This window comes from Oncorhynchus nerka, linkage group LG22 (assembly GCF_034236695.1).
Source record: "Oncorhynchus nerka isolate Pitt River linkage group LG22, Oner_Uvic_2.0, whole genome shotgun sequence".
NCBI classification, from domain to species: domain Eukaryota; kingdom Metazoa; phylum Chordata; class Actinopteri; order Salmoniformes; family Salmonidae; genus Oncorhynchus; species Oncorhynchus nerka.
In genome coordinates this window covers 53,933,680-53,960,516 of record NC_088417.1, presented here as the reverse complement: position 1 = coordinate 53,960,516, position 26,837 = coordinate 53,933,680, and the positions used below count along the sequence as shown (strand labels likewise).

The 26,837-nt window shown below is 44.1% G+C and overlaps 2 protein-coding genes across 2 annotated transcripts in view; one reads left to right on the top strand and one right to left on the bottom strand.

Moving 5' to 3' along the window:
- Positions 1-2,829: 2,829 nt before the first annotated feature.
- LOC115105341 (calpain-5-like) overlaps positions 2,830-26,837 on the bottom strand; it is a 40,306-nt gene continuing 16,298 nt past the window's right edge. Inside the window, 10 exon segments of the mRNA XM_029627274.2 lie at positions 2,830-10,119; positions 10,300-10,436; positions 11,452-11,573; positions 12,029-12,225; positions 12,666-12,788; positions 12,970-13,165; positions 13,391-13,468; positions 14,736-14,929; positions 17,929-18,121; positions 18,757-18,965. Coding sequence (XP_029483134.2) covers positions 9,937-10,119; positions 10,300-10,436; positions 11,452-11,573; positions 12,029-12,225; positions 12,666-12,788; positions 12,970-13,165; positions 13,391-13,468; positions 14,736-14,929; positions 17,929-18,121; positions 18,757-18,965 — 1,632 coding nt within the window. The 3' untranslated portion in view covers positions 2,830-9,936.
- On the top strand, positions 23,506-25,068 carry LOC115105342 (olfactory marker protein-like). The gene has a single exon (XM_029627275.2). It carries the CDS (start codon positions 23,725-23,727, stop codon positions 24,214-24,216), a length of 492 nt encoding a protein of 163 aa, XP_029483135.1. The 5' UTR covers positions 23,506-23,724; the 3' UTR covers positions 24,217-25,068.

Below are 26,837 nucleotides of genomic sequence, written 5' to 3'. Positions count from 1 at the left end.
TATCACATTTATGCATGCAAACACTTACTTACACTACTGATTACGGACGACACAGACCATTGTTAATTGTATTTTGTTTACTTCAGGTAATACACATTTTGTTATTCCTTGTCTCCACGTTGTCTCCCTTTTTGTTACGGACTTTGAGCCGGTTCGTGACAGTTGTCACTATTATTCTACAATGTAGAAAATAGTAAAAATTAAGAAAAACCCTGGAATGAGTAGGTGTGTCTAAAGTTTGGACTGGTACTGTAAGTATTCACACCCCTTTGCTATGACACTCCAAATTGAGCACAGGTGCATCCGATTTCCTTTGATCATCCTTGAGATGCCACGACAGTTTGATTGGAGTCCATTTGTGGCCAGTTATATTGTTTGGTAATAATTTAGAAACACAGCTGTCTATATAAGGTCCCACAGTTGACAGTGCATGTCAGAGCAGAAACTATACCTTGTCCAAGGAATTGTTAGTAGATCTCAGAGATTTGTGAGGAGGCATACATTGCATTCGGAAAGTATTCAGACCCCTTCACTCTTTCCATATTGTTAGGTTACAGCCTTACGGATTAAATACATTTTTTCCTCAATCTACACACAATGCCCCATAATGACAAAGTGAAAACATTTGTTTATACATTTTTGCTAATTTATTAATAAGATGAAACACGAATACCTTATTTATATAAATATTCAGACCCTTTGCCTTGAACCGAAATTTAACTCGGGTGCATCCTGTTTCCATTTATCATCCTTGAGATGTTACAACAACTTGATAGGAGTCCACCTGTGGTAAATTAAATGTATTGGCCATGATTTGGAAAGCCACACACCTGTCTATATAAAGTCCCAGTTGACAGAGCATGTCAAAGCAAAAACCAAGCCATGAGATCGAAGGAATTGTCCGTAGAGCTCTGAGATAGGACTGTGTCGAGGCACAGATCTGGGGAAGGGTACAAAAGATATTCTGCAGCATTGAAGGTCCCCAAGAACACAGCGGTCTCCATCATTCTTAAATGGAAGAAGTTTGGAACCACCAAGACTTCCTAGAGCTGGTCCCCCGGCCGAGAAAGGCCTTGGTCAGGGAGGTGACCAAGAATCTGATGGTCACTCTGACAGACCTCCAGAGTTCCTCTGTGGAGATGAGAGAACCTTCCAGTAGGACAAACATCTCTGCAGCACTCCACCAATCAGGCCGTTATGGTAGAGTGGCCAGACAGAAGCCACTCCGTAAAAGGCACATGACAGCCTGCTTGGAGTTTGCCAAAAGGCACCTAAAGGACTCTCCGACCACGAGAAACAAGATTTTCTGGTCTGATGAAACCAAGATTGAACTCTTTGGTTTGAATGCACATCTGGAGGAAACCAGGCACCGCTCATCACCTGGCCAATACCAACCCTACGGTGAAGCATAGTGATGGCAACATCATGCTGTGGGGATGTTTTTCAGTTGCAGGGAGTGGGAGACTGGCATGAGTGAGGGAAAGATGAACGAGCAAAGTACAGAGAGATCCTTGATGAAATCCTCCAGAGTGCTCAGGACCAGACTGGGGCGAAGGTTCCCCTTCCAACAGGACAACGACCCTAAACACAAAGAAGTGGCCAAATTACCAATCTGACAAAACTACTGAGCGATTTATCTGAGATGGGAGAACCTGCCAGAAGGACCAGTCTCTACAGCACATCACCATCCTGGGCTTTGTGGGAGAGTGGCCAGATGAAAGCCAATCCTGAGAAAAAGGCACATGACAGCACGTCTGGAGTTTGCAGAAGGCGCATGAAAGACTGAGCATAAGGCAATGGTCTGATGAGACCAACATTTTACTCTTTGGCCTATGTGCAAAGTGCAAAGTCAGGAGAAAACCAGGCACAGCTCATCACCAGTCTGACAACATTCTTAATGTGAAGTATGGTAGTGGCAGCATCATGCTATGGGGATGCTTTTCAGCAACAGGGACTAGGGGAATGGTAAGGTTAGCAGGAGCAATGAATGGAGCCAAATACAGGCAAATCCTTGATGAAGACCTGCTTTAGAGTTTACATTCCAATAGGACAATGACCCCAAGCATACAGCAAAAGCAATGCTGGAATGTCTAAAGAAAAAGAATGTGAAAATCCTTGAGTGGCCCAGCCAAAGCCCAGACTTGAATTCCATTTTAAATCTGTGGAAAGACCTGAAGATTGCTGTTAACTGCCGCTCCTCATCTAATTTACGAGTTTGAGAAAATCTGCAAAGGAAGAATGGGAGAAAATCAAGATGTCAAAGACGATCCAGTAATACCCAAGACCACTCAAAGCTGTAATCGCAGCCAATGGTGCTTCTACAAATTATTGACCCAGGGGTGTGAATACTTATGTTAGATACTTCTTTACCTCATTTTCATTTTTTTATAACTTTGTCATTATGGGATATTTTGTGAAGATGGCTTAGATATTTTTTATCCATTTTGAATTCAGGCTGTAAAAACAAAATGTGTAATAATTCAAGGGGTATGAATAGTTTTTGAAGACACGTGTTTGAAATGATTGACACCCTTGATAAAAATGTGCAAGGGTGTCTAATTTTGGACCCCACTATGTATAAGGAGGAGAAGGAGGGTTAACACAGTTGTGTAATTCCTGGCTTATGAATAGGGTGGGTTTGGGGACTATGTGCCAGTTGATAATGCCATGTGAAGACTGAGGGTCTTGTTTTTTTAAACGACAACTACTAATCATATAATGAGACAGACGTGATTACACCAAAGTTAGATTAAATGTACTTCCTGAATTGACCCCAACCCTGGACCACACATTGGCAGCCATTTCTGACAGATAAAATTGAAAATAAAATCAGGTTTAATGTTTTATTTGAAAGTCAAGCCACAAGTTGACATAAAATACAAAATGAAAATAAATGATTTCCATAACTATAAAATAACCACAGTGTAACCGATAATGAAATCAAACAAACATGCACGGTAACAAAAAAAGAACACTCAGATAAGCATAGAGTACATAAAATACAGCCTTCTGATATCTAGCTATCAGTAAACATATCAGTGTTAAGCGTAGAGAACACAAGGTTAATTGGATATATAAAATTAACAAGAGTATAAAATATTGATAAAAGATAGGCTACTCGTTATAAAGACCTTAGTATCTTCTATAAGTGTCACCATGCAGTATATTCCAGCCTCGAGTTAATAAACATCCGCAGAAAAGTACAAGAGAATCACAAGCTCCTTCATCGAACGTATCAAACTCCATTTTTGAAAACATGGCCACCACAGAAGGTGTCTCATGACTTGGCAAATTTGAGTGAGCAATGTCATATAATCTACATAATGCTATCGTAAAGATGACGTAACACCTAGCATAAACATGTATGACGTTTCATGACCAATGTCCTTTAAAGTTCACATGCAGCGGTATGCAGGCTAACAAACTCCAGGTAGCTCCGAGGCTAAATGAGCTAACATAGGTAAATCATTGCACCGTGGTGATGTCTGTGTTCAACTGAAACATAGAAAGTACTGTTTGGCCATTACACAGGCTTTAATAAAACACATAATCCAAATAAATCGTAAACACAATACAAACACTCGCTGCAATCAATTATTTTCGGTATTCCTCACATTTTTTACGTTGTCCATCTCTAACCATTTTTTTTTGCTTTGAAATTTAACTGGATAAGTATCTGACAAGTATTCTTGTGGACCATTGCTTTAAAATGTCTCTCAACTATTACATGCTCTTGCGTCTGAAATGTAAAGAATATATTGTAATGACCCTGGACTTGATAAGCACAGTACAATCCCTCCCAACTGGGATAGCCCTATTGTAATTGTGGATAGGGTGTTCATCTTTAGGCTAGGCAACTGGTGTTCACAGCCCACTACAGACTTAGCACAACTTCCACATTTATCACACTGGACGTCAGAAGTGGGATAAGTGATCGTGGCTTTCGAAGGTAAGTCCTGTAAACGGAGGGGGTACTGATGAACTTAAGAGTGTAACGATCCTTGAAAAGGTGCCTAACGATCTCTTCCAGTGAGGATATCCTTATTGGGATCGGGGGGAGTAGGGTGTTTGTGTCACGATCAGGCGACTGGGGTTTGTGGCCCACGAGGGACCTTGTGCTACTTCCTTGTGTGTCACCATATATCTACATTTGTCACAATAAGAGTCCTGCAGTAGTGGACAAACACTTTGGCTGCTGCCACTTTTCATATACAGTACATACTGTTTGGGATGCTGAATTCAAAAGGTTCAGAATCTGTCAAATACATGCAAGTATGCAACAGAAGCCGTCAATATATGAAAGTAGTAACACTGTTTACAACACTTTGAATAAAAAATAGAATATCTTTGAAAATCAAACTGTGCAAGCTGATTTGAAGTAATTTGCTTCATGCATTGATTGGTGTTATTGGTTTGATATAAAACTGGCCAAAGTTCTGAACATTCTTATGCGTTTTGTGTCCTTAAAACATTTGCCATGGACCATCAGAAAAATATATACAGAGACAGAAAAATCAGATCACCGAATTGACACTCCGCTCACCAAGGGTAAACCAATCGTACCTTTGAGTAAGTGATGATTCTGGCAAATGACAAGAACGTGCAATGTTAACGCAATGAGATCTCAACCAGCAGGCGTGTTTGACAAAGACACACAAAAAGCATATTGGAAGGAGAACGGCTTGACAATGCCCACAATGTTTAACTAGTTATTGTATGTCCACAAGAGTGGCAAACAAAGCTAATCTACTGCAGAACCTGAACCAACAGTACATTTTGGCACATATTTTTCTTGAGTTAAAAAGATGATACAACCCCTTGGTCCTGGTGACTATTATTGGTTCAGATATGGTCAGAACAGACGCTGTAATACTGCCACTAGCAATAGCTAACGATAAGGACTTGGGCAAACTACCTAACTGAAGACATTGTTTGTCTGTGGGGGTCACAACAAGATTGTGAAACTGAGTCGTATGAATAACTAAAATGGCTGCTGCTAACCTGCCCACCACGGGTGCCCCTGGTCAGAGTAGAGCCGAGCACCAGTCTGGCTGAATAGACACGCATGGCTACATCCTGGCAACAGAAAACCAACCAATCCCCTTATTGACAGGAGGACCTCTTCACCTGGCATGGAAGATGAATCTGCTTGGTATATGGTCATATTTTAACCCTGTGACACCTGTATGCGCTCTATGGCACTCTATTGCCTTTACCGTAACCATGACCCTTCTCTCCATAGCATTATATTCTCTGTAACACTTTAGAGGATAAACAGAACGTTAGCTTTTGGGGGTGATCTTGAGGCTCGACTTCGTCTCGGGCCTAACGACACCGGCGCCAATATATCCCCACAAACACCGGCTTCTCAGGCATTATCATCTCAAAATGATCCTGACTAAATTACAGCCATTATGAGTAACTTGAACATTTCCTTCAGAGAGACAAAACATCTAGGTTATTATAGTTGTGATTTAGTTTTCGTTTATAGATTTTTTATTTAAAGTTCAGTTTAGTTTCAGCTCGTCTTCAGACAAATGTAATATTTTTTTTAAATGTACTTTGAGTTGGATAAAATAATTTCTATATCATTTGTTATTATTTCGTGTCAGTTTAAATGTGTGTGTTAGGGACAGAAAGTAGCATTATGCATGTGTGGCAGGCCTATAGTTTCTATTCTTGGGGGGGGGGGGGTATGTCACTTCTTGTCACTGGGGGACAATAATACATAAGGTGATGGGTCAGGCCATAGGTTTGTTTTGGTTTAAATTCTAAATGAATCTTAATGTGACTTGGATTTGAAAGGATAATCGTCTGTGTCTAACTCATTCAGACATTCCTACCACACCGTTCAAAGCTCTGATTGTTGTTGATCATTCTCTTGCCAGTTCTGTAATAGTCTGATAGCCTTGACTATGTTCACCCCGTTGTCAGTTACGACAAGGAGGATCTTCTCCTCTGGTATGTCACTTCCAGTCAATTACCTCTCCGGTGTATAGATGCTAAATCCGATGGAGGTTGGAGCAACGCATGCTGTGCCTTGTTGGAGGAGGGGTGATAGAAGCAGGCTGATATACCCATAAATGAAGTAGTCATTCCTTTCTTGCTCCATCCGTTTACACACGGTCATTTTGTCATGCCTCTTTCAGAATCTCCTTAACTTTCTGGGTTGCTGTATCCATTTGCAAAGCAATCTACCTGTTTACTCTAGCAGCGCCAGGTTTTACATTTGGGATCAGGTGGTTGGTTGAATTATCTGAAGGCTCGTAGACTTGCCAGACTGGATTAATAAATGAACAAGCGCTTCTTCTCTTTTTTAAAACTTGAATTAGGTTCTGATGTTTTTATTCTTTTCATGATAACTGCTAAAGTTGGTTGCTGTTGACGAGCAGATACTAATAAGCCGGTAGCTGGCTTTATAATGAAAGTGTATGATTCTTTGTGGGCACAGTTCAGATGAACGTTGAGGTTCTTTGGGTGTTCTCTTTAATCTCTGTCCCACACGTGCTGCCATCTTCTGACACTCCAATACATTTTATTTTGTCCTTTCTAGCAATGTACTCAAAACAACCGATGCAGACATTGTTCACGCCTATGGTTCACATTCACGCTCGGATTTCTTCCGTTAGCTACAGGTTTGACGGATGCCAGTAGAACGCTACCTGCCCGAATGCATAGTGCCAACTGTAAACTTTGGTGGAGGAGGAATAATGGTCTGACTAGGCCCCTTAGTTCCAGTGAAATCTTAACGCTACAGCATGCAATGACATTCTAGACGATTCTGTGCTTACAATTTTGTGGCAACAGTTTGGGGAAGGCCCTTTCCTGTTCCAGCATGACAATGCCCGCATGCACAAAGCAAGGTCCATACAGAAAGGGTTTGTCGAGAATTTTGTGGAAAAACTTGAGTGGCCTACACAGAGCCCTGACCGCAACCACATTGAATTGGAACGCTGACTGCGGGCCAGGCCTGATCGCCCGACATTAGTGCCCAACCTCACTAATGCTCTTGTGGCTGAATGGAAGCAAGTCCCCCCAGCAAAGTTCCAACATCTAGTGGAAAGTCTTCCCAGAAGAGTGGAGGCTGTTATAGCAGCAAAGGGGCACCAACTCCATATTAATGCCCATGATTTGGAAGGTTCAACGAGCGGGTATCCACATACTTTTGGTCATGTAGTTTTAAAAATGTTTTTCTGAATTATTTGATTTCAGTTTACTAAATTGTTTGTCCAATTTTTGTTTCTATTTTTTTGTTTCAGTTTTTGTTACGATATGTTACTTGTATAACATATTGCCTTATAACAAGACAGTTTGAAGTTTCGGCTTGCAAAGCAGCTCTGCCAATATCGGCACCGCTGTTTACATGAATGAATTTGGACGATTCTAATTATGCTAACTACTGGCAGATTCTGTCGCCATGGGCCTTCAGACACAACTCAAGGTAAGAGTAATTCCACACAAAAATAGATTTAGCATGAACTATCCCTTTCAGAGTTTTTCTTTAGCAACCAGTTTAGTCTCTCTGTCTTAGTCTGCAACTGAACAACATAGAAGGAAATACATATGTCACACAGCACTTGAATGGCATTTTCGTCATTTGAAGCAACGAATGACAGTAAATAGTAAAAACATATTGTTATTAATGGTGGATGTCACCGATCAGTGCCTTAAAAAGTGACCCTTTTAAACATCTTGATATGACATTGATATGAGGTGCAATAGTGTAAACATGCTGATTCTTCAACACGACCCTTTGTTTCCCACACTGAAGATGGAAAGAAAAATATAAAATAGTAACAATGGAAGAACAATACAAGGCCATGTACATATCATTAAAAATGATCTATGCGAGACACATTAATTCAATAAATGCATGAATAAATATATAAATATATAAACTGTGATGACGCAATAAATAAATCAAATGCAATAAATGCCGTTGTTGTTCGAGTAATGCAAAAAATAGAAACGGCGTAGAAACAAGTAAAAGGGATTGATGGTTCGATAAAGAGAAAGCGAGAGATCGGGCGGTCGAAAGCTCTCCGCATTACATTCAAAAAAATCAAATGTCTCTGGAATGATTCTTAACGGACGTGGGATCCCACGTCAGATCCTGCTCTAGAAAAGTCTCTGCAATCATATTGCACTTTTGAAAAGATACTTGACAATATAGCGTTTGGGGCTTGAATCTCCTTGTGTATCTTCTTTCTCCGCCGCTTGCCACTGTCAGAGGTGTAATAAATATATAGATAAATAGCCTGTGGAAAGCAGGTCAAAAGAGAAAGTGCGACATCATCTACGTGAGAAGAGATGCTAACGGTTTTGGGGACTGTACCAGTGATGCTTCTGAATGATGTGATAGTCTGTCTTGGCCAGACAAAAACCCCACTCTTTTCACACTACCATTTCAAATAGTTTAAAATGATGCTAATCCAAACTGTGTTCCGGTCGGGAATAGCGGTATCGAGTCACAACAGAGTCAGAGCCAGGAACAAGGCTATGGCACGCTGTTTTTGGCAGGAGTCGACTGATGGATTTCCTGCCTCTTCTCTCTCTTCTTCCGCTCATCCCTCCATCCAGCCGTGGCCGTGAGCCTGTCAGAGCCAGGCGAGGTGCATGATGTTCAAAGGCGCAGGCATAACACGTACAAATGCATGCACACACACACACACACACACACACACACACACAACAGCTGCTGTGTCTCTCAGTTCACGCGATTCAGGTCAATTGACAGGAGTCCCATGACTTAGGAAGCGTCAGGCAGTGGCGTTGCCATAGAGATGACCGACTGACGTGGCACGGTGGCAACGGCCGCCGGCAAAAGAGAGAGGGAGGGAGGGCCTGGTCCGTCTTTGGTCCCGTAAAGCACTTGAACATGGCACTCCACTGGAGTATATCAAAAGCGCCGGTTGCTAAGCTAAGAGTGTGATGTTATATAAAGGTAAATTAAATCAAACATGTGTGTGTAAACGGGGCGTGTGCAATGCAGGCAGAATCTTTTTGCCGTGCTAAACTCTATTTTGTCCATGGCAATCTGTAGAAGCGAAGGGTAGCGTATTCTGAGGGGATGGGAGTGGGAAGAGGGGAAAGATGTGATGGAGGGGGGAGGAGGCAAGGCTACACCCAGTGTACCACCCAATACAATGACCCCCCCTCCCACCTGACATATGGCTGGTCACAGGCTCCTAAAGGGACCCACTCAGCCTTAAGGCGATGTATAGCCCTTAGAGACGCTGGCAGATGCATGAGGGGTGCAGGAGCATGTTAAAAGTGTGTGTGTGTGTGTGTGTGTGTGTGCATGAGATAGTTGAAGGCATGTAGAGAGAGTAGTCTTGCCTACTACTTACTAAAACGATATACATAATGTGTACTAGTCATACTATTACTATTTAGAATGTACTGTTTAGTATATGTAGGCAGTAAGCTTAAAGAAAAACATACCAGGCTCACCCATACTGAGAATGTGACATCTAACGCACAATTGCTTTGTTCCCCACCATTCTTTCATTTTGGTAGCTGATTATCAGCGGTTTATCGGCTGTTGTCACACCTACGTGGGTCTGAAAAGACACTTCTCTTCCTCAATAGTGTGCAGTGAATTATACTAGATGGAAAGATTAAATGAGTATGACATCCTGGCATTTAAAGCAAACAAAATGTTCAATATTTCACATACTATAAAACTTTATATTTTCGCATACCCAATCAGCCTACTATTTGGAACTCAGACATGGCCTGTGTGTTTGTGTGTGTGTGTGTAACAGTGAGAGAGTCAGAAAGAAAGCTGTGTGTATATGTTGAAGGGGGTGTTGGGTTGGGTGGAGCAGGGGTGGGGGGGGATTAACCGTTTAACTGATGCTCGGTTTAGGGGGGCGAAAGGTCGTCAAGATGACAAAGGTCAAGCTCCTTCGACATCTCATGGTGAGAGCGGCGTCATATGTTGATGAGTGTGATGCAGGTGATGAGGCGCACGGTGACCGTGCCCGGGAGGTCGTTGTCTTGGCGGTTGCCCTTGTCGCGCAGGTGGAGTGTGTGCTGCTCCTGCCGGTCGTTTGGATCACTGGACAGGGTCACCTGACCCAGGAAGGTATCCACAATTACATTCTTATTGTAGATCTATTATGGTCCAAGGAGAGCAGAGAAGAAAGAGACAAAGCGGGAGAGAGGGGAAGCATAGGAAAAGTGATTTTCAAAAAGTTAAGAGTAAAACATTCAAGAGATAGAGGGATACATACTGTATGAACACAGACAGACAGATACACAAAAAAAGAGTTCCTCCTCTCCGTCTGTGCTTACCTCAATGTGGATGCCTTCCTTGGGCTTCTTGCGGTAGAACAGGCCTTTGACATCGAAGTTGGGGCTCCGCGTGTCCTTGTGCACTGGCGAGCGCACTCTCTCTCCCTCACAGGTGATGATGACGTACGGGTCCGAGGCTGGGAGGGAGAGGGAAGGAAGGATGAGGGACAGCTGTCAATCTCTGTATCGACATGGGAAGTGTAAACGTGTGTGTGCATGTGTACTCAACTATGCAGGCCAAAACCAACTCGAGGTCTAAATGAATCCAATCCAAGCAGACAGGTGGGTGGAGAAGGGCTTTAGTTGCTTGTGCTACTAGGTAGGTAGAGGACACGGGGAACTATAGAAGACTATAAATCTGAAAGGGAGGGTTTCAGCCATATGGAAAAAGGTATTCCTAGACATAGCCCTTTGTGGAACCATTTTGCTTATATCTATCCAATCCTCTTCGATCTACATGAAGCTAGGGGTTAAGGGTTAGGACATGGGTATTCAACTCTTGCCCTACGAAGTCCAGAGCCTGCTGGTTTTCTGTTCCACCTGATAATTAATTGAACACACCTGGTGTCCCAGGTCTAAATCATTCCCTGATTAGAGGGGAACAATGTAAAAATGTAGTGGAACTGGCTTTGAGGTCCAGAGTTGAGTTTGAAGGGGTTTAGGGGCTAGGGGCTGTTTCTGGGCTGAGCCAAAGCCTATTGGACTATTAACTGTGCAATATGTCTAGCTGTAGCTAAGCCGCTAGCCACTAGGTGATGCTGATGTACCTCCTTGTGTTTTGGCCGGGTGCCTCTTCTTGTTGGGAATGAGACAGTGCAGCTCTGTGTATGACCAGAAGAGTTCACCTTGCAACACATGCTGGGGCACGGAAAAACACACTCGCACAAAATGTACAGTACACACTTAAACTCAAGTTACCCATCAGCAGAAGAGTTTATTGTGTCGACCAGAACCTTTCCCCTCCAAATATCCCCTATCCTTTCCAGCATGGTCCAGTAACAATGGTGGAGATACAACCGGGCCATCCTAGTATAGCTCGTGTGAAAATGGTCTATGCAAGTCAGCTCCCAAAGCCTCCCTTCGACATGGGTGCATACTGTAGCTTACTTTACTGTAGGCCTACTATTTCCTACTGGAGCCTTACTAGCTTACCTCCATTAGAGTCCTGGCCCTGGAGTCCCTCAGCACTCAGAACATGGACCTGGGTGACCAGCTGGGGGTAACCACACATGCCCGTCCAACACGTCTGTGGGGGTTCATCTAGGTTCAACTCTCTGTTGGGTAGGGAAAGAAAGTGAATATGGGTGTCATTCATTTTGGTGAGAGTAATGGCAGTGGATGACAAATGACGTGAAAAGGGTTCTGGGTCCACTTAGAGAATCAATTCAACTTTATTCATAGAAACCCATACAATTCAACGTCAACAAGCTAAAATCCTTTTATAGAAACCCATACAATTCAACGTTATCAACAAGCTAAAATCCTTTTATAGAAACCCATACAATTCAACGTTATCAACAAGCTAAAATCCTTTTATAGAAACCCATACAATTCAACTGGGGTGCATGTTAAAGGGACCCTCCACTTTTTTGAAGTATGTAGTAAACTGCAAAAAATACTTGAACCCCAAGTGTTGTAAAATACCAAGATGAACTATCCCTTTGTAAAGGAAAGGAGGTTAAACGGAAGGGGTGTGGGGGTGAGTCTGTATGTCGGCCGGCTGGTTTACTTGCAGTCTGAAGGCACGTCGGTGAAGACCCGCAACAGGAAGTCGCCCTGCTGCCCGGGGTCAAAAGTCGTGGGGATGATGACGTAGCGACCCTCCTTGAGCTCCTTCCTGAGGAAGACGCAGCGCGAGTTGATGTAGATGGAGCCCGCCACCTTCTGCTGGGCCGTGTGCATGCGGTACTTTCTGTTCAGCTCCACCTAGAGGACGGGTAGGGACATGACATCAGGGTCACATTTTAAAGGGAGACGTTCAAGGTAGATATGGCATCATCAGGCAGAGCAAGTATAGAGGCAGAAGCAGGGAGACAGATATAGGAGGTGGAAAGATGGCACATGCAGGGACTGAACCAGGATCCTTACGTCTTATCTTTTATGTTATGAGTAGCAAGGAAGTAAAGAGATGGCAATACCATGAAGTAAAGCATGAAGAGGCAAAAGGAAAAATTCATGTGGAGCGACAGTGTGTTCATCTTCCTGTGTATCCATCTGTGTGTGTCCATCTGGGTGTGTGTTAACATCTGCGTATGTGTCTCTTAAACTCGGTGAGTCTGTTCTCGTGTGTGTGTCTTCATCTCTGTGTGTGTGTGTGTGTGTGTGTGTGTGTGTGTGTGTGTGTGTGTGTGTGTGTGCCCGCATACCCGGTGAATGTCGAAGCCTATGGCCAGGTTATCTCCTTTGCCCTCTTTGGTGGTGGCTCTTCTCTCCTTCTGCTGCAGGGCGATCAACACCTCATCCTCTACCTTATTCACATCAAACACATACTGCAGAGAGACATAAACACACTAATTAGAACAATCTCCTCAAATCAAATACAGAATATGCATTACATGCAAAGACACCAACAGAAAAACAACAAATAAACTTACACAGTACAAAAACACTCCTACCCAGCCTCCCACCATCCACCCACTTCCACACATCCTCCACCCTCATGCACCCCACCTGTGGGTTCTGGAGGAAGGTGGCCTTGTGGTTGATGCATCCCCCAGAGCGGTTCCTCAGAGGGTCTTGGCGGGGGACCCAGGAGCCCCTCATCACTTCCTCCTCCCATGTTTTGTGGATGCTCAGATAAGAGGTGTTGATGAGGCGGCACAGGATCAGGTCCGTGAAGTACTGGCAGAAGTCATCAAACGTCATCCTAGGGAGGGAGGGAGGGAGGGAGGGTATATTTAGGAAAGTGCCGCTCAATCAGTTAATAAAATTCAGATGAATTAACTAGGGCTGGTTTCCCGGATACAGATTAAGCATAGTCCGGAGCATGCTTTTTAGTCCAGGCCTAGGCTTAATCTGTGTGTGGGTAAATGGCCCCTAATGTTTTAATGGGGTGGGTGTGTGTGTGTGTGTGTATGGTGGTCCCTCTCACCAGAATTCTCCGTCATCCTGCACGGTGACGCCCAGCTTCTCTCTCTCACTCTTGCTCACCTTCTTCCACTCCTCTGAGCTGGGGGCACAGACATGAAATTACCTCATGTTCGACAGTATGACACAAACGAAATTACAGAGCAAACACACCACTGAAAAACCCTTTGGATTGGAGATTCCCGAAGTTCAGCACCACATGACAACGGACAGCAATTTTCTCAGGAGCAGTCATAGATTAAAACAGGAAGACTTACCCCGGGAAGTAAGAATTGCAGGTATCGGCAATACATAGCAATTGTGTGTGTGCCTACGTGCATATGAAAATAAACCTCTCTTCTGTTTCTATGAAATTACTGCCAGTTCCACAACTTCTGTGGGACTCTGTGACAAACTTCCACATTAAACAATAAAATTACATTTCTCCAATTGTGATCAAACCCCAGATATATTATACATGCATTCCTATGACTATATGAATGAAAGGAGACGACTCCTTTAATAACACCACTCAGTCACTTCCCCTTTAAGAACTAACATCTCTCTCCTTTACCTACTCAATAATTCAGCTGCCTTCATGAGCGAGCCCTACAATCTCTGCTATGTCATTCAACCTAGCGATAAACAATAGGACACAACAGGAGGAGGAAGAGAGAAGCTCTTAGTCTTCTCCCCATCCTATTACATGATAAATGCCATAAATTAACCGTTGAGCGTGTGATTTGATTATGTTAGATATTTTTGGGATTCTATATTTTTTTTAAACTGTGTGCCTTCAAAAATAATAACTGTATTATTATAATCTTTACATTTTTTTACCATTCAACCAAGTTTATGTATAACAATACGACTCGTACACATCTGATTAACTCAGTTCCAAACAGTTGAGTTAATGGAATTCACTCCACAATATAATAGTCACTGTACTAACAGCACCCCTGCAGATATCGGAATGACATTGTAATGGCTTTCACTTTTTGTGTCTCCTTCTTCTGCATTATTACTGAAATGTAAAAAAACAAATGTAGAGCCTACCCTTCATTTTCCCTCCACATTGTTGTTTTTCTTAAAATAAATAAATAAAACAAAAACACACATTCACAACAGTTAATTTATGGCATTTATCACCCCCCCTCCCCTCCTCCATTTCAGAAGATGGAGAACACCTCTTTCTCCACCTCATTACTCCTACACGGTCTAGTCGTTTCGAGGCAGTAAAGGCACTCTGAATAGGAGAAGCTTTCATTAAGCAGTGTTGTGTACATCGAATTAGAATAAGAATTCTAAATCTAATACTATGGTTGTGTAGTACCACTTCCGGGCCTGAGGAGGCAGTGTTGTGTATTTACCTGTCGCTCCAGGGCCCGCTCCACTCCTTCTCTCCCCAGGGGTTCCTCATGCGGATCATATTGAGCTTCTCTGACTTGAAGAATGCCAGCAGGCCCTGGCCCAGACGCACCTTCTTCACGTCCGTCACTGCGTATGCGTGGCCCTTGACCAGGCCACAGTCTAGCCGTGCCTCCATGTCCTCCACTGTGGTCGCCTATGAGACAATTAAATCAATTAATTCATTTAGAAATATTTATTTGTGCAGCACATGTCATACACAGAATGTAGCTCAAAGTGCTTGAGTTGTGACAAGGGGCGTGCAACATGCGACAAAATGAAAATGTGCATTCAGAATTTTTTTTGTATGATGCCTATTGAACAAGGCCCAGTCAAGTTGAACTGAGAATTGGTTTGTTTGAATTGAGCTTGCGGCCTAGACGGCTGGTGCTGTCCCTTGCTACTTGATCATCAAAGTATCATTGAGCACAAGACCCAGATGTAATGAGCCTGTTTCACAAACAAAGTGTGATGCAACGACAGCAAGGGAGCAACTACTAAGGAGACAGAAGGGGGAAAAAGGATAAAGAAGACAGGAAGGTAATGAGGGAAACCAGGGTCGTTTTCATTAGTGCACAACGTAACAAAATGTTTTGCAACGGAAAACAAAAACAAGTGTTTTTTATTGGGAAAGGGGAATACCTAGTCAATTGTACAAATGAATGCATTCAACTGAAATGTGTCTTCCACGTTTAACCCAACCCCTCTGAATCAGAGATGCCTTAATCGACATCCATGTTGGATGAGATCATTTAGTCCCTCCCCGTTTCAGTCCATTTGGTGCCTACTAAATATGACCCAGGGGATCCTACATAAAAAACCATACATGACTGTTCCTGCATGCACAAACCCTTCTCATTGACCTCATAGGCTCTCAACTTAAGCATACTTAATTGCGTGCTGATGGGCCATCAACTGTGTATGCGCTTCCCATTGTATTCAAATTGGTTGAGTATGTTGGCTACCAGAACATTCACACCTGGCCCAACGGGAAAGCAGTTGTCTGGACTTCAGAGAGCTAGGCTTTTGCTTAGTATGAAAACAATATTTGAGGTAGATTAATGATATTAATAATCATATTACACATTGTAAGTTTCTAGGACATACCAGTTGTTCACAATTCAACCGAAAGTTGTGGAAGTGAAATGTCTGTCTCCAATGGTAAAAATGAAAGGCAATTCTATTTTACTAGGCAAGTCAGTTAAGAACACATTCTTATTTTCAGTGGGTTAACTGCCTTGTTCAGGGGCAGAACAACAGATTTTTACCTTGTCAGCTCAGGGATTCGATCTTGCAACCTTTCGGTTACTAGTCCAACCCTCTAACCACTAGGCTACCTGCCACCCCATAAATTGAAAACATTTCTGACTTGAAACTGATAGTTGGATAAAAATATACTAAATTGACAAAAAATATTTCCATTTGAGATTTTAGCCATGTCATATTGACCAAAAGCGGAGTAAACAAAATGCATATATTTTATATGATACTTTTAGCATTTAAAAGAATGAATTACATTTTTCATTTCTCTAAGATATTATCTTGTTTGTACTTGATGTAAAGAAGTGACATTTCATATCACTATGTGAATGTGTGTAAATACCATATAAAATACCACAGAATTTTAGGTAAGGGGTTAATTGTAGCAAATGTTACGATTAACCCCCTTTACAAATCAGAGTCTAATCTGAGTCTAATGAGAAAAAACAACTAACGATTGTCATCAATTAAATCAATCAAAATATCTCTTCTTACTGATAAAAATGATGTATGAATAGATAAATGTGGAATGTTCGGAAGGTCAATAATCAGAAAGAGAGGTGGCAAGAATATTTAGAATTCGGCCTGAACATCATTTAAAATAAAAAAAATAGGCCACTACCTTATTCTGCCTCGGCCCGTAGGCTCTGTGGAAGACGTGCTTTGAGCATTTGCTACCACACACATCATTTTTCAAACCATGCTTACAAAAAACAGCAAAGGGGGGAGGGGAAGACAAAAAGCAATTAGGAGTCTGGGGAGAGATGCACGAGTGTGGCTTTTAAGATGCCTTTGTTGCATTCCAAAATCAGACCTCCTCACAACAAAAAGCCTGTGCGTAGTCAAGCATTTTTATAATGTTGCCAGGACGTTACAACCATAACCAAACAACAACCACCAAGTCATGGGTCATGTCCGAGGAATTAAGGACTAGGGTTTTCGGTGCGGCCAGGGCCGTTCGTCTAGCTGACTCGTTTGTTTAGCCATTATATATTTTTTCGTGTCCATTCGGTTGTTATTGTTCCGTAATAGAGCCTAATGAAAACTCATGAATATAAAAGGCCTATCGCTGCCAGTTGAGCTAGTGTACTTGATTCGGAATCACACAATGTTGGACTGTAAATGAGTTCTAGTGCAGAAGTGGACGAGCGCAGACAATCAAAAGGGGGGACTCAGTGCCTGTGTTCCAAATGTGCAACTTATTACCTCTACAGAGTACTACTTTCAATAAGGGCCCATAGGGTTCTGGTCAAAAGTAGTGCACTTTGTAGGGAGTAGGGTGCCATATGGGACGCAGTCAGTGGCTGCCCGGGGGAGAGTGGAACTCGTACAAATGGAGCTCCCAACAGCAGATGTTGCGTATTGATGAACAGATGAATAGACGGACTGACGGATGGACAGATAAACAACAAGCAGATTGAGGATGACAGGTAGATGGATGGATAGAGAAGAGGACGGTATTTGCATCCTGAAAGTGTATATGCACTCATACAAATTCAGGTCTCATCAGCAGAGAGAAAGCCTTGTATGATTACATTGATAGATGATAGATAGATGGATAATCACAAAGGATGACATTTTCCTCTTGTAAATGTAGACTTTGCATGAGCCAAGTAACCGCAACTTTGGAAATAGACGGGATGGCACATTATCATGGTGATTGCCAAACGCTGTAATTTGCGATTTATGTTGCAATTTTTTGGTGTTCCAAATAGCACAAGGCAGAAAAAAACATTTTGCAATGGAAAACAGGAAGTACAGGCAGTACCTCCCTGTTTTCAAAGCATTTTTTCTCATGTTTTGTATTGAACATGACCTAGATCTCCTAACTGACCCCCTGGCTGCCCCTGATCCAAAATGGCTGCCTAGTACATCTCTTCCCCCTGAGTGACTCACCCGGATGGAGCAGCTGATGAGGCCATCCCGGTTGTGGACCTTCAGCACTCTCTCAAACAGCTGGTTGCGGGCCACCTCGTCAGTGGCCATCTGGCCCTCCAGCAGGTCCATGGGCTCCGACACGCCCCCTGTGAAGTCCACCAGGGCATCCGCCGTGTTCCCGCCATCCAGGGCCTCGTAGCAGCCGTACACTCTGCAGGGACAGGTCGAGGAAGAGGAATACATGTATGAGTTCATCTCTCTATCTACAGTGCACAGTTGACAACAGAATGACAACTGAACCTCTTGTTTGACTCCATATCTCAAGATGTGATGTGACTCCACATCTCAAATCATAAAGACAGTGGCTAGTAGATACAGTATCATGAATCAGTTAAAATAGTGACAGACAATAATAAGCCTAATTCTAAGACATTAAAGGCTTATAAGATGTTATAAAGCATTATACCTACAGGCATTAAGTAAAGCGTTACCAATTGGAAATATTTATTTACCTGAGTGAGTGAGTGCATCCTCGTTCTAAAGACTTTTTCTGCATTCCTCAAATACCGGGAGAGTAAAACATACAGTAGCATTTGATCCTATTCTAGATGATATTCCCCAGGGCTACTGAGGCTGCTACAGTCCTGTATCTCTTTATCCCTGCCCCTAGGTGTTCATTACATTGTAATGTTGTATTACACATTGTCCAATTGGGACAACAAATTGATTGATTGCTTGATGGATGGATGGATTGAACGTTTAAAACATTTTTCAACCAGACTGTACGACACATTTCCCAATTTGGACAGTAAAGCCATTGATAGATTGATTGATTCATTGACTAACTTGGCATAGGCCTTCTCCACCAGTGCGCTCCAGAACTCGTTGCTGTCATCCGAGTGGCAGTAGACCAGCTGGTTGTCCACCGTGGGAAGCCGGTCGTCGATCACCACATCCACCCACTCTCCGAAGCGCCAGAAGCGGAAGTGGAAGATCCCGACGTACGACTCGGGTGTCTCCGTGTCCCACTCCTGCTCTTTCCAGTCTGGGATGACCTGAAGGGAGGGAGGGAGGGGGGTGGAGCAGAGGGAGAGGTCAGAGAAGGAGGGGGTGGATGGAGATGAAAGTGGGAAAGAGAGAGGGGAAGGTTGGGAAAAGGGCGGAGGGGGGTGGGGGCGTGAAAGAGGGAGTGGGTGTGGGTAGGCAGGACGCGTAGAGGGAGGAGGGGGAGGAAAAAGAGAGTCAGAACGAACAAGCCGCGTGTCGGCTGAACTCGTAAATACCACACCCCCTTGTGAGTGAGCCTGTGATCCCTGCTGGACATACCTCTTGTCTCCAACATGTCACCCCCGACTAGCCCGCTGCGTTCCGGAGGATTAAGGGAATAAATGTAGTGTATCACCTGGGCTCTGGCAAGTATACATCCAGAGGAGGAAGAATACATGGAACAGGACAGAGGGACGGGAATGATTAGAGCTGCAATGAAGTACCAGCCAGTCATCCCCTTCCCGGGGGCTCCCCCTCGGACTGCGATGGGCTGGCTGGGGGGCAAACAAGACCGCACTTAGCCCCCTCGCCCACACACCCGAAATACCCATCAGCCATCAGGGCTAAACAGGAAGTGTAGTAATGAGACGCCACATAATGAAGATGTACTGCGGAGTGCAGAGGGCTAAACTTGATGGAAATGAACCACTGTTCCTCCACTGCCCTTGGAGATACATGCTGGGGAGTGGTGGACTAAGAGCCCTGGTCGGTGGGTCAGTTCTGGCAGGGTGGTTCTGATGTGACCTTTGTTCTGCAGATCAAGGGGCTGTTCTGTGTGTGTGTAGCAGCTCCTTTAAGAGGAGAGGATAAAAAAAACAATACTGCACCATAGAAACCCCAAGTCACGTGAGAGCCCTTAGGAAGCCAGTGACACAGAGAGAAAGAGAGGGGGTGAAGGAAAGAGAGAGAGTGAGAACGAGGGAGGGGGGGCATCAATCTAGGGTTTCATCCAGAACATAATATAGCTCTATAATAACTTTACTCTCTCTGCAAAGGATGGACTGGACTCTGGCCAGAAACAGCAGAAACCCCATCCTCCCTCTGCCTAATGTTCTGAACATTGCAGATAGAAATATATCAGGTAGAACATAGTCGTATGAAAAAGTTTGGGCACCCCTCTGAGGCTGCATAATAATTGACTCTGTCGTCACAGAAAATGATCACAGTGGCAGGCCATTCATTTTCTAATAAAAGCTGAGTACTGGGGAATTGTCAAGACAAAGATTTTTAGTGTAGCAATATTTAGTTGTATGAAATTAAATGAGATGTGAAAAATAGGCTATGCAAAAATGTGGGCACCCTTGTCATTCTGTTGATTTGAATACCTGTAACTACTTAGCACTGATTAATTGGAACATACAATTGGTTTGGTGAGCTCATTAAGCCTTGAACTTCATAGACAAGTGCATCCAATCATGAGAAACAGTATTTAAGGCTAATTGCAAGTTGTTATTCTCTTTGACTCTCCTCTGAAGAGTGGCAACATGGGGGCCTCAAAACAACTCTCAAATGACCTGAAAACAAGGATTGTTCAACATTATGGTTTAGAGGAAGGCTACAAAAAGCTATCGCAGAGATTTAAGCTGTCAGTGTCCACTGTGAGGAACATAGTGAGGAAATGGAAGACCACAGGCACAGTTCTTGTTAAGGCCAGAAGTGGCAGGCCAAGTAAAATTTTGGAGAGGCAAAGGATGGTGAGAACGGTTAAAAACAGCCCACAGACCACCTCCAAAGACCTTCAACATCATCTTGCTGCAGATGGTGTCACTGTGCATCGTTCAACAATTCAGCGCACTTTGCACAAGGAGAAGCTGTATGGGAGAGCGATCCGGAAGAATCCTTTTCTGCACACACGCCACAAACAGAGTCGCTTGAGGTGTGCAAACGCACATTTGGACAAGCCAGCTTCATTTTGGAATAAGGTGCTGTGGACTGATGAAACAAAGAGTGAGTTATTTGGTCATAACACGACGTTATGCATGGCGGCAAAAGAACACAGCGTTCTAAGAAAACACTTGGTGGGGGTTCCATCATGCTGTGGGGCTGTGTGGTCGGTGCCGGTACTGGGAATCTTGTTCAACTTGAGGGTCGCATGGATTCCACTCAATATCAGCAGATTCTTGGGAATAATGTTGAAGAATCAGTCACAAAGTACAAGTTACGCCGGGGCTGGATATTTCAACAAGACAACGACCCAAAACACTGCTCAAAATCTACCCGGGCATTTATGCAGAGGAACAAGTACAATGGTCTGGAATGGCCATCTCAGTCCCCAGACCTGAATATCATTGAGAATCTGTGGGATGATTTGAAGCGGGCTGTCCATGCTCGGCAACCATCAAACCTAACTGAACTGGAATGGTCCAAAATACCTTCAACCAGAATCCAGGCACTCATTAGAGGCTATGGGAAGCAGCTAGAGGCTGTTATTTTAGCAAAAAGAGGCTCTACTAAATATTGATGTGATTTTTCTATTGGGGTGCCCAAATTTATGCACCTGTCTAATTTTGTTTTGATGCATATTGCACATTTTCTGTTAATCCAATAAACCTAATTTCACTACTGAAATAAAATGCTCAAAAAAATAAAGGGAACACTTAAACAACACAATGTAACTCCAAGTCAATCACACTTCTGTGAAATCAAACTGTCCACTTAGGAAGCAACACTGATTGACAATAAATTTCACATGCTGTTGTGCAAATGGAATAGACAACAGGTGGAAATTATAGGCAATTAGCAAGACACCCCCAATAAAGGAGTGGTTCTGCAGGTGGTGACCACAGACCTCTTCTCAGTTCCTATGCTTCCTGGCTGATGTTTTGGTCACTTTTGAATGCTGGCGGTGCTTTCCCTCTAGTGGCTCAGGTAGTGCAGCTCATCCAGGATGATATATCAATGCGAGCTGTGGCAGGAAGGTTTGCTGTGTCGGTCAGCGTAGTGTCCAGAGCATGGCGGCCAGTACATCAGGAGACGTGGAGGAGGCCGTAGGAGGGCAACAACCCAGCAGCAGGACCGCTACCTCCGCCGTGCAAGGAGGAGCACTGCCAGAGCCCTGCAAAATGACCTCCAGCAGGCCACAAATGTGCATGTGTCTGCTCAAACGGTCAGAAACAGACTCCATGAGGGTGGTATGAGGGCCCGACATCCACAGGTGGGGGTTGTGCTTACAGCCCAACACCGTGCAGGACGTTTGGCATTTGCCAGAGAACACCAAGATTAGCAAATTCGCCACTGGCGCCCTGTGCTCTTCACAGATGAAAGCAGGTTCACACTGAGCACGTGACAGACGTGACAGAGTCTGGAGACGCCGTGGAGAACGTTCTGCTGCCTGCAACATCCTCCAGCATGACCGGTTTGGCGGTGGGTCAGTCATGGTGTGGGGTGGCATTTCTTTGGGGGGCCGCACAGCCCTCCATGTGCTCGCCAGAGGTAGCCTGACTGCCGTTAGGTACCGAGATGAGATCCTCAGACCCCTTTTGAGACCATATGCTGGTGCGGTTGGCCCTGGGTTCCTCCTAATGCAAGACAATGCTAGACCTCATGTGGCTGGAGTGTGTCAGCAGTTCCTGCAAGAGGAAGGCATTGATGCTATGGACTGGCCTGCCCGTTCCCCAGACCTGAATCCAATTGAGCACATCTGGGACATCATGTCTCGCTCCATCCACCACAGACTGTCCAGGATGCTTTAGTCCAGGTCAGGGAGGAGATCCCTCAGGAGACCATCCGCCACCTCATCAGGAGCATGCCCAAGCGTTGTAGGGAGGTCATACAGGCACGTGGAGGCCACACACACCACTGAGCCTCATTTTGACTTGTTTTAAGGACATTACATCAAAGTTGGATCAGCCTGTAGTGTGGTTTTCCACTTTCATTTTGAGTGTGACTCCAAATCCAGACCTCCATGGGTTGATACATTTGATTTCCATTGATAATTTTTGCGTGTGATTTTGTTGTCAGCACATTCAACTATGTAAAGTTGAAATCATGGAAATTGTCAGGGGTGCCCAAACCTTTTCATACGACTGTATATGTTTTTCCTTCAGATTGAATAAAGCTGACACGATTTCCTATTCTTTCTATTTCTATCTGAAGTTAAAGTTGAGCAAGCTGGTGGTGGGAGAAGTCAGAAGTCGGGGTTATTGTAATGGCTGTAATGGAATTAACGGAACAGGTATCAAACACATTAAACACATTCCATGTGTTTGATACTGTTCCTTTCCAGTGACACCAGCCTGCACTGGTTACTTGGCAGACTGACAAAGAAAATCTCCGATTTCGGTCACACTTAGTTAAGTAAAGTATGCGAGAGAGGCAAGCCTACGCTAGCCGAGCACAACGACGGTACAAATGTGAGACAAAACAAATATGTGACAAACACACAGCTGTCCCCTGTTCCTCCAAGGGCAATCCCCGCGTCGCTACTGCAGATGTCATTAGCTCAGGTTGCCTAGAGCTCATCTTGCCAACCAAGAACGACAAGACGGCAAGGCCCGCCCCTCATCTCAGGGTGCTGTGGGTGTGCACAAGTGTCTTCCACTCACACATACTGCACTCAATAAAGAAAGAGGTAGAAAGAGATAGGAGGAAGAGGCCAGAGTCCAAAGAAGAGCTGCATGCGTGTGCCTACCTGATCCGGTGACAGAGAAAGAAAAGAGAGAGAGAGAACGTGACCAAGAGAGAGTGAGGATTCCTGAGGACTCAGTCCAGGCAAAGTGTTTCCCGTTTCCCCCTATCGACCCATCACACTCTTGAACCTAAACCAACATGGCCTCCCAAGTCACTCTGGAGCTGCCTTTCAGGCCCGACGCCCATCTGACCGAGGTGATGCGTCAGCGGGCCCAGTCGCTGCAGCAGCGTGGCGGGAAGAGGCAGGACGGCGAGCGCCTCCTCCGACCACACGAGGCTATCTACCGCCTGGACTTCTCCCAGCAGGCATTGCGTTTTGCCCACTGGGGAGTGAGGCTGGTACGCTCAGGCCGCCTCACCGTGACTGCCACCTCACAGCTCTGGACGCCCGACCTCACCCACCTGATGAACCGCCAACTGCTGGAGCCGGCGGGGGTGTTTTGGCGAGCTGAGAGCGACGGCGATGACACACCCGTGCACCAGTATGAGGCAGACGCCCAGGAGTTTGGTGAGCGGATCGCCGAGATGGCGAAGGTGCGGAAGACAATGTACTTCCTGCTGGCATTTGAGGAGGGTGTTGGTCCGGACGCTGTTGAATGCTCCATCAGCTTCCAGGTGGACCAGAAGTGAAGACTGTAGGAGGAAATGGCAGACGGAGGGCAAGGTACAAGGCAGACATTTTGGTTATGTTTTATTTAATTTGACTATCCTCTGGCCTTATGAGCAAGTACGTTTGCCATTTCTCTTTTTGTTGCCTTTCTTCATGTTTTTCCACCTCAACCAGTCCTCGTCGGAGAACAACTTTGTTTTTCGTTTAGAATTTCAGTAATTTTCTACATATGATACTTCTTCTTAGAGTTAGAGGTAAAGACGTTAGGGTTAGAGCACGGGTCTCAAAATGACGACCTGCGATCCAAATCTGGGCGATTTAATGTGGCCTGCAGTAGTTGTTAGAATGCTGTACCACAGGGGACAGGACAGACAAATCGACCGACCGGAGAGACCACAACTACTCACGTCCTCTGGGGTAGAGGAAGGATAACACCTCAACACCCTCCACTCCCTTGACTCAATCACTTCCTTTTTAACACTCTCTTCCATCTCTTCATCTTCCTGTCTGAAACAAAACACAAAACCTTTATGGATTGCAATATGCCCTTTCTACTGTAGGTAGACTTTCTGTAGGGATTCAGGTAATACTAGTCTAGTGTATCAAACGACTGGAGCATTTCTGATGTTGAAATGACTATTAAAGATGCAGTAAGTGCTTCACCTGTGAGTGGACTTTTAATCTTCAATCATGTTTCCTTCAAATCTTTGTAGAGCATTCAGAGCCGTACTGTAGCTACAGTCAGTCGAGTCTAGATATGTGATTATTCATTACTTGTAAGGTTTGTTTGATACCATAACGTGACTAATTAGAGAATGACTACTTGTGTGTAATTGATGTGCATTTGAATAAATCGTAACAAAAAGACAAAACGGTTCTCTGTGGCATTTCTAACAGACTAGCTACACAACGTCAGCTCTGATGTTTTTCAATTTCAATGTGTGTGTGTACGCACGGATGCACATGTTTATGTGTTGGGTGTCTGCCTGCCTGTGTCTGCGTGTGTGTGTACTTACGGATCTAATTTTTTCTACTGGCGTCTGACAAAAACAGCCTGGACTCGTCCAAGAAGAAACACTCGCTAAAAATTTTCCTGTGATGGTTTTTTGCTATGGTGTGCCCTAATGAACACGACACAGACTGGCTTCCTATTACCTCATCCATCTCCGTCTGGCCCCGGCCCGAATGACAAACGTCAGAGAGGGGGATTATATCTCCACAGCAACCGGCACTTAAACTCCCTCCCTCCCAAAGGTCACCCCGTATTCATAAACATGTCAGAACAGAAGTGCTGATCTACAATCAGTTCAGCTTTTTAGATCATTATGAATAAGATACATGGACGAGGGGGGGACCTGATCCTAGATCAAAGCTCTGAAAGGATTTATGAATATGGACCGAGGCCACCACAAAGACAGAGCTGAGGAGTGGAGAGGGAGAGATGGAGGGGAAAGGAAAGAGAGAATATGTTGGTGTGTAGGAGAGACAGAAAGAAAAAAAGAAAACAGAAGGAGAGATGGGCACCACAAGCTTGTGCACACACCCCCCTCCCACATACACCGAGTCACCCACTCATTCACCACAGAGGCATAAATCAACGCCTGAAATCACAAACAGCCACCTGTTAGATTGACTGTCTCTCAACTCAAATCACATTGTATTGGTCACATAAACATATTTAGAACTAGATTGACTCTCTCTCTTTGCGGTTGACCACTTTTCTCCCAAATTATTCTCAAACGCCATTCCTTTTGTCAGTAATGGAAAAGCAATAGCAGCAGAGTACACTGACAGTCCCCTGAGTCTCAATTAAGAGAATGGCCTGCAGTCTAAGAGTGTAATTATTAATCTGACGTCGTCTCCATTGTCCTTTTCTTCCTTATTCAATAACATCAGCTCACAATCACACTTCTTCTCTCTCATACTTACAGTTGCCGGTCACACACACACACACACACACACACACACACACACACACACACACACACACGACAGACACTATACATACACACACCGCACCAATGCTAATTAGTCCTTTGCACATACCAGCTTCCTGGGGGATCTACCTCTTGGTTGTTGTATGTACCGCTGCCCCGTGCCTAGTGTAACTAAACCATCACTGCACTGCTTCCATCACGGAAATGCATGGTCACACACGCATTAAGTTCATCTTGTTGTACTGTTGGACAACATGCCTTTATCTTCAATAGGTCAAAGTTGATTGGGTTGTATCTCTATGTAAATCATTAATTCCTCATCCTCATTCTGGTGATAGAAGTAGTTGTGGTCCTGAAAACAAAATAGCTGAAATAGCGCAAGCTTCCAAATATGTTAACACATCTTTATGTAGAGTACATTTTAAATAAAAAAACAAAAAGCTAATTACTGAGTTGTAACACTTTACTTAAAGCATGCAGGTATAATGCTTTCTAAATTGTTATAAGCCTTTATAATGTCTTATAACAAAGCTTAAGTCCTATTTGGACGGGATTAGTTTTACTGGGAGAGCTCAGGTAATGTAATTATGTGCACGAGCACAAATGACCACATCTGTCATTTTAGTCCCGTCCGAATCTGCTATGTCAGTCATTTTTAATTGGCAGGAAGGTTATTAGCCTCGAGGCCGATACGTAAAGCTTAA

What these genes read in the sequence shown, in the direction of transcription:
- LOC115105342 (XM_029627275.2), top strand. Translation starts at nt 23,725, where the DNA reads ATGGCCTCCCAAGTCACTCTGGAGCTGCCTTTCAGGCCCGACGCCCAT.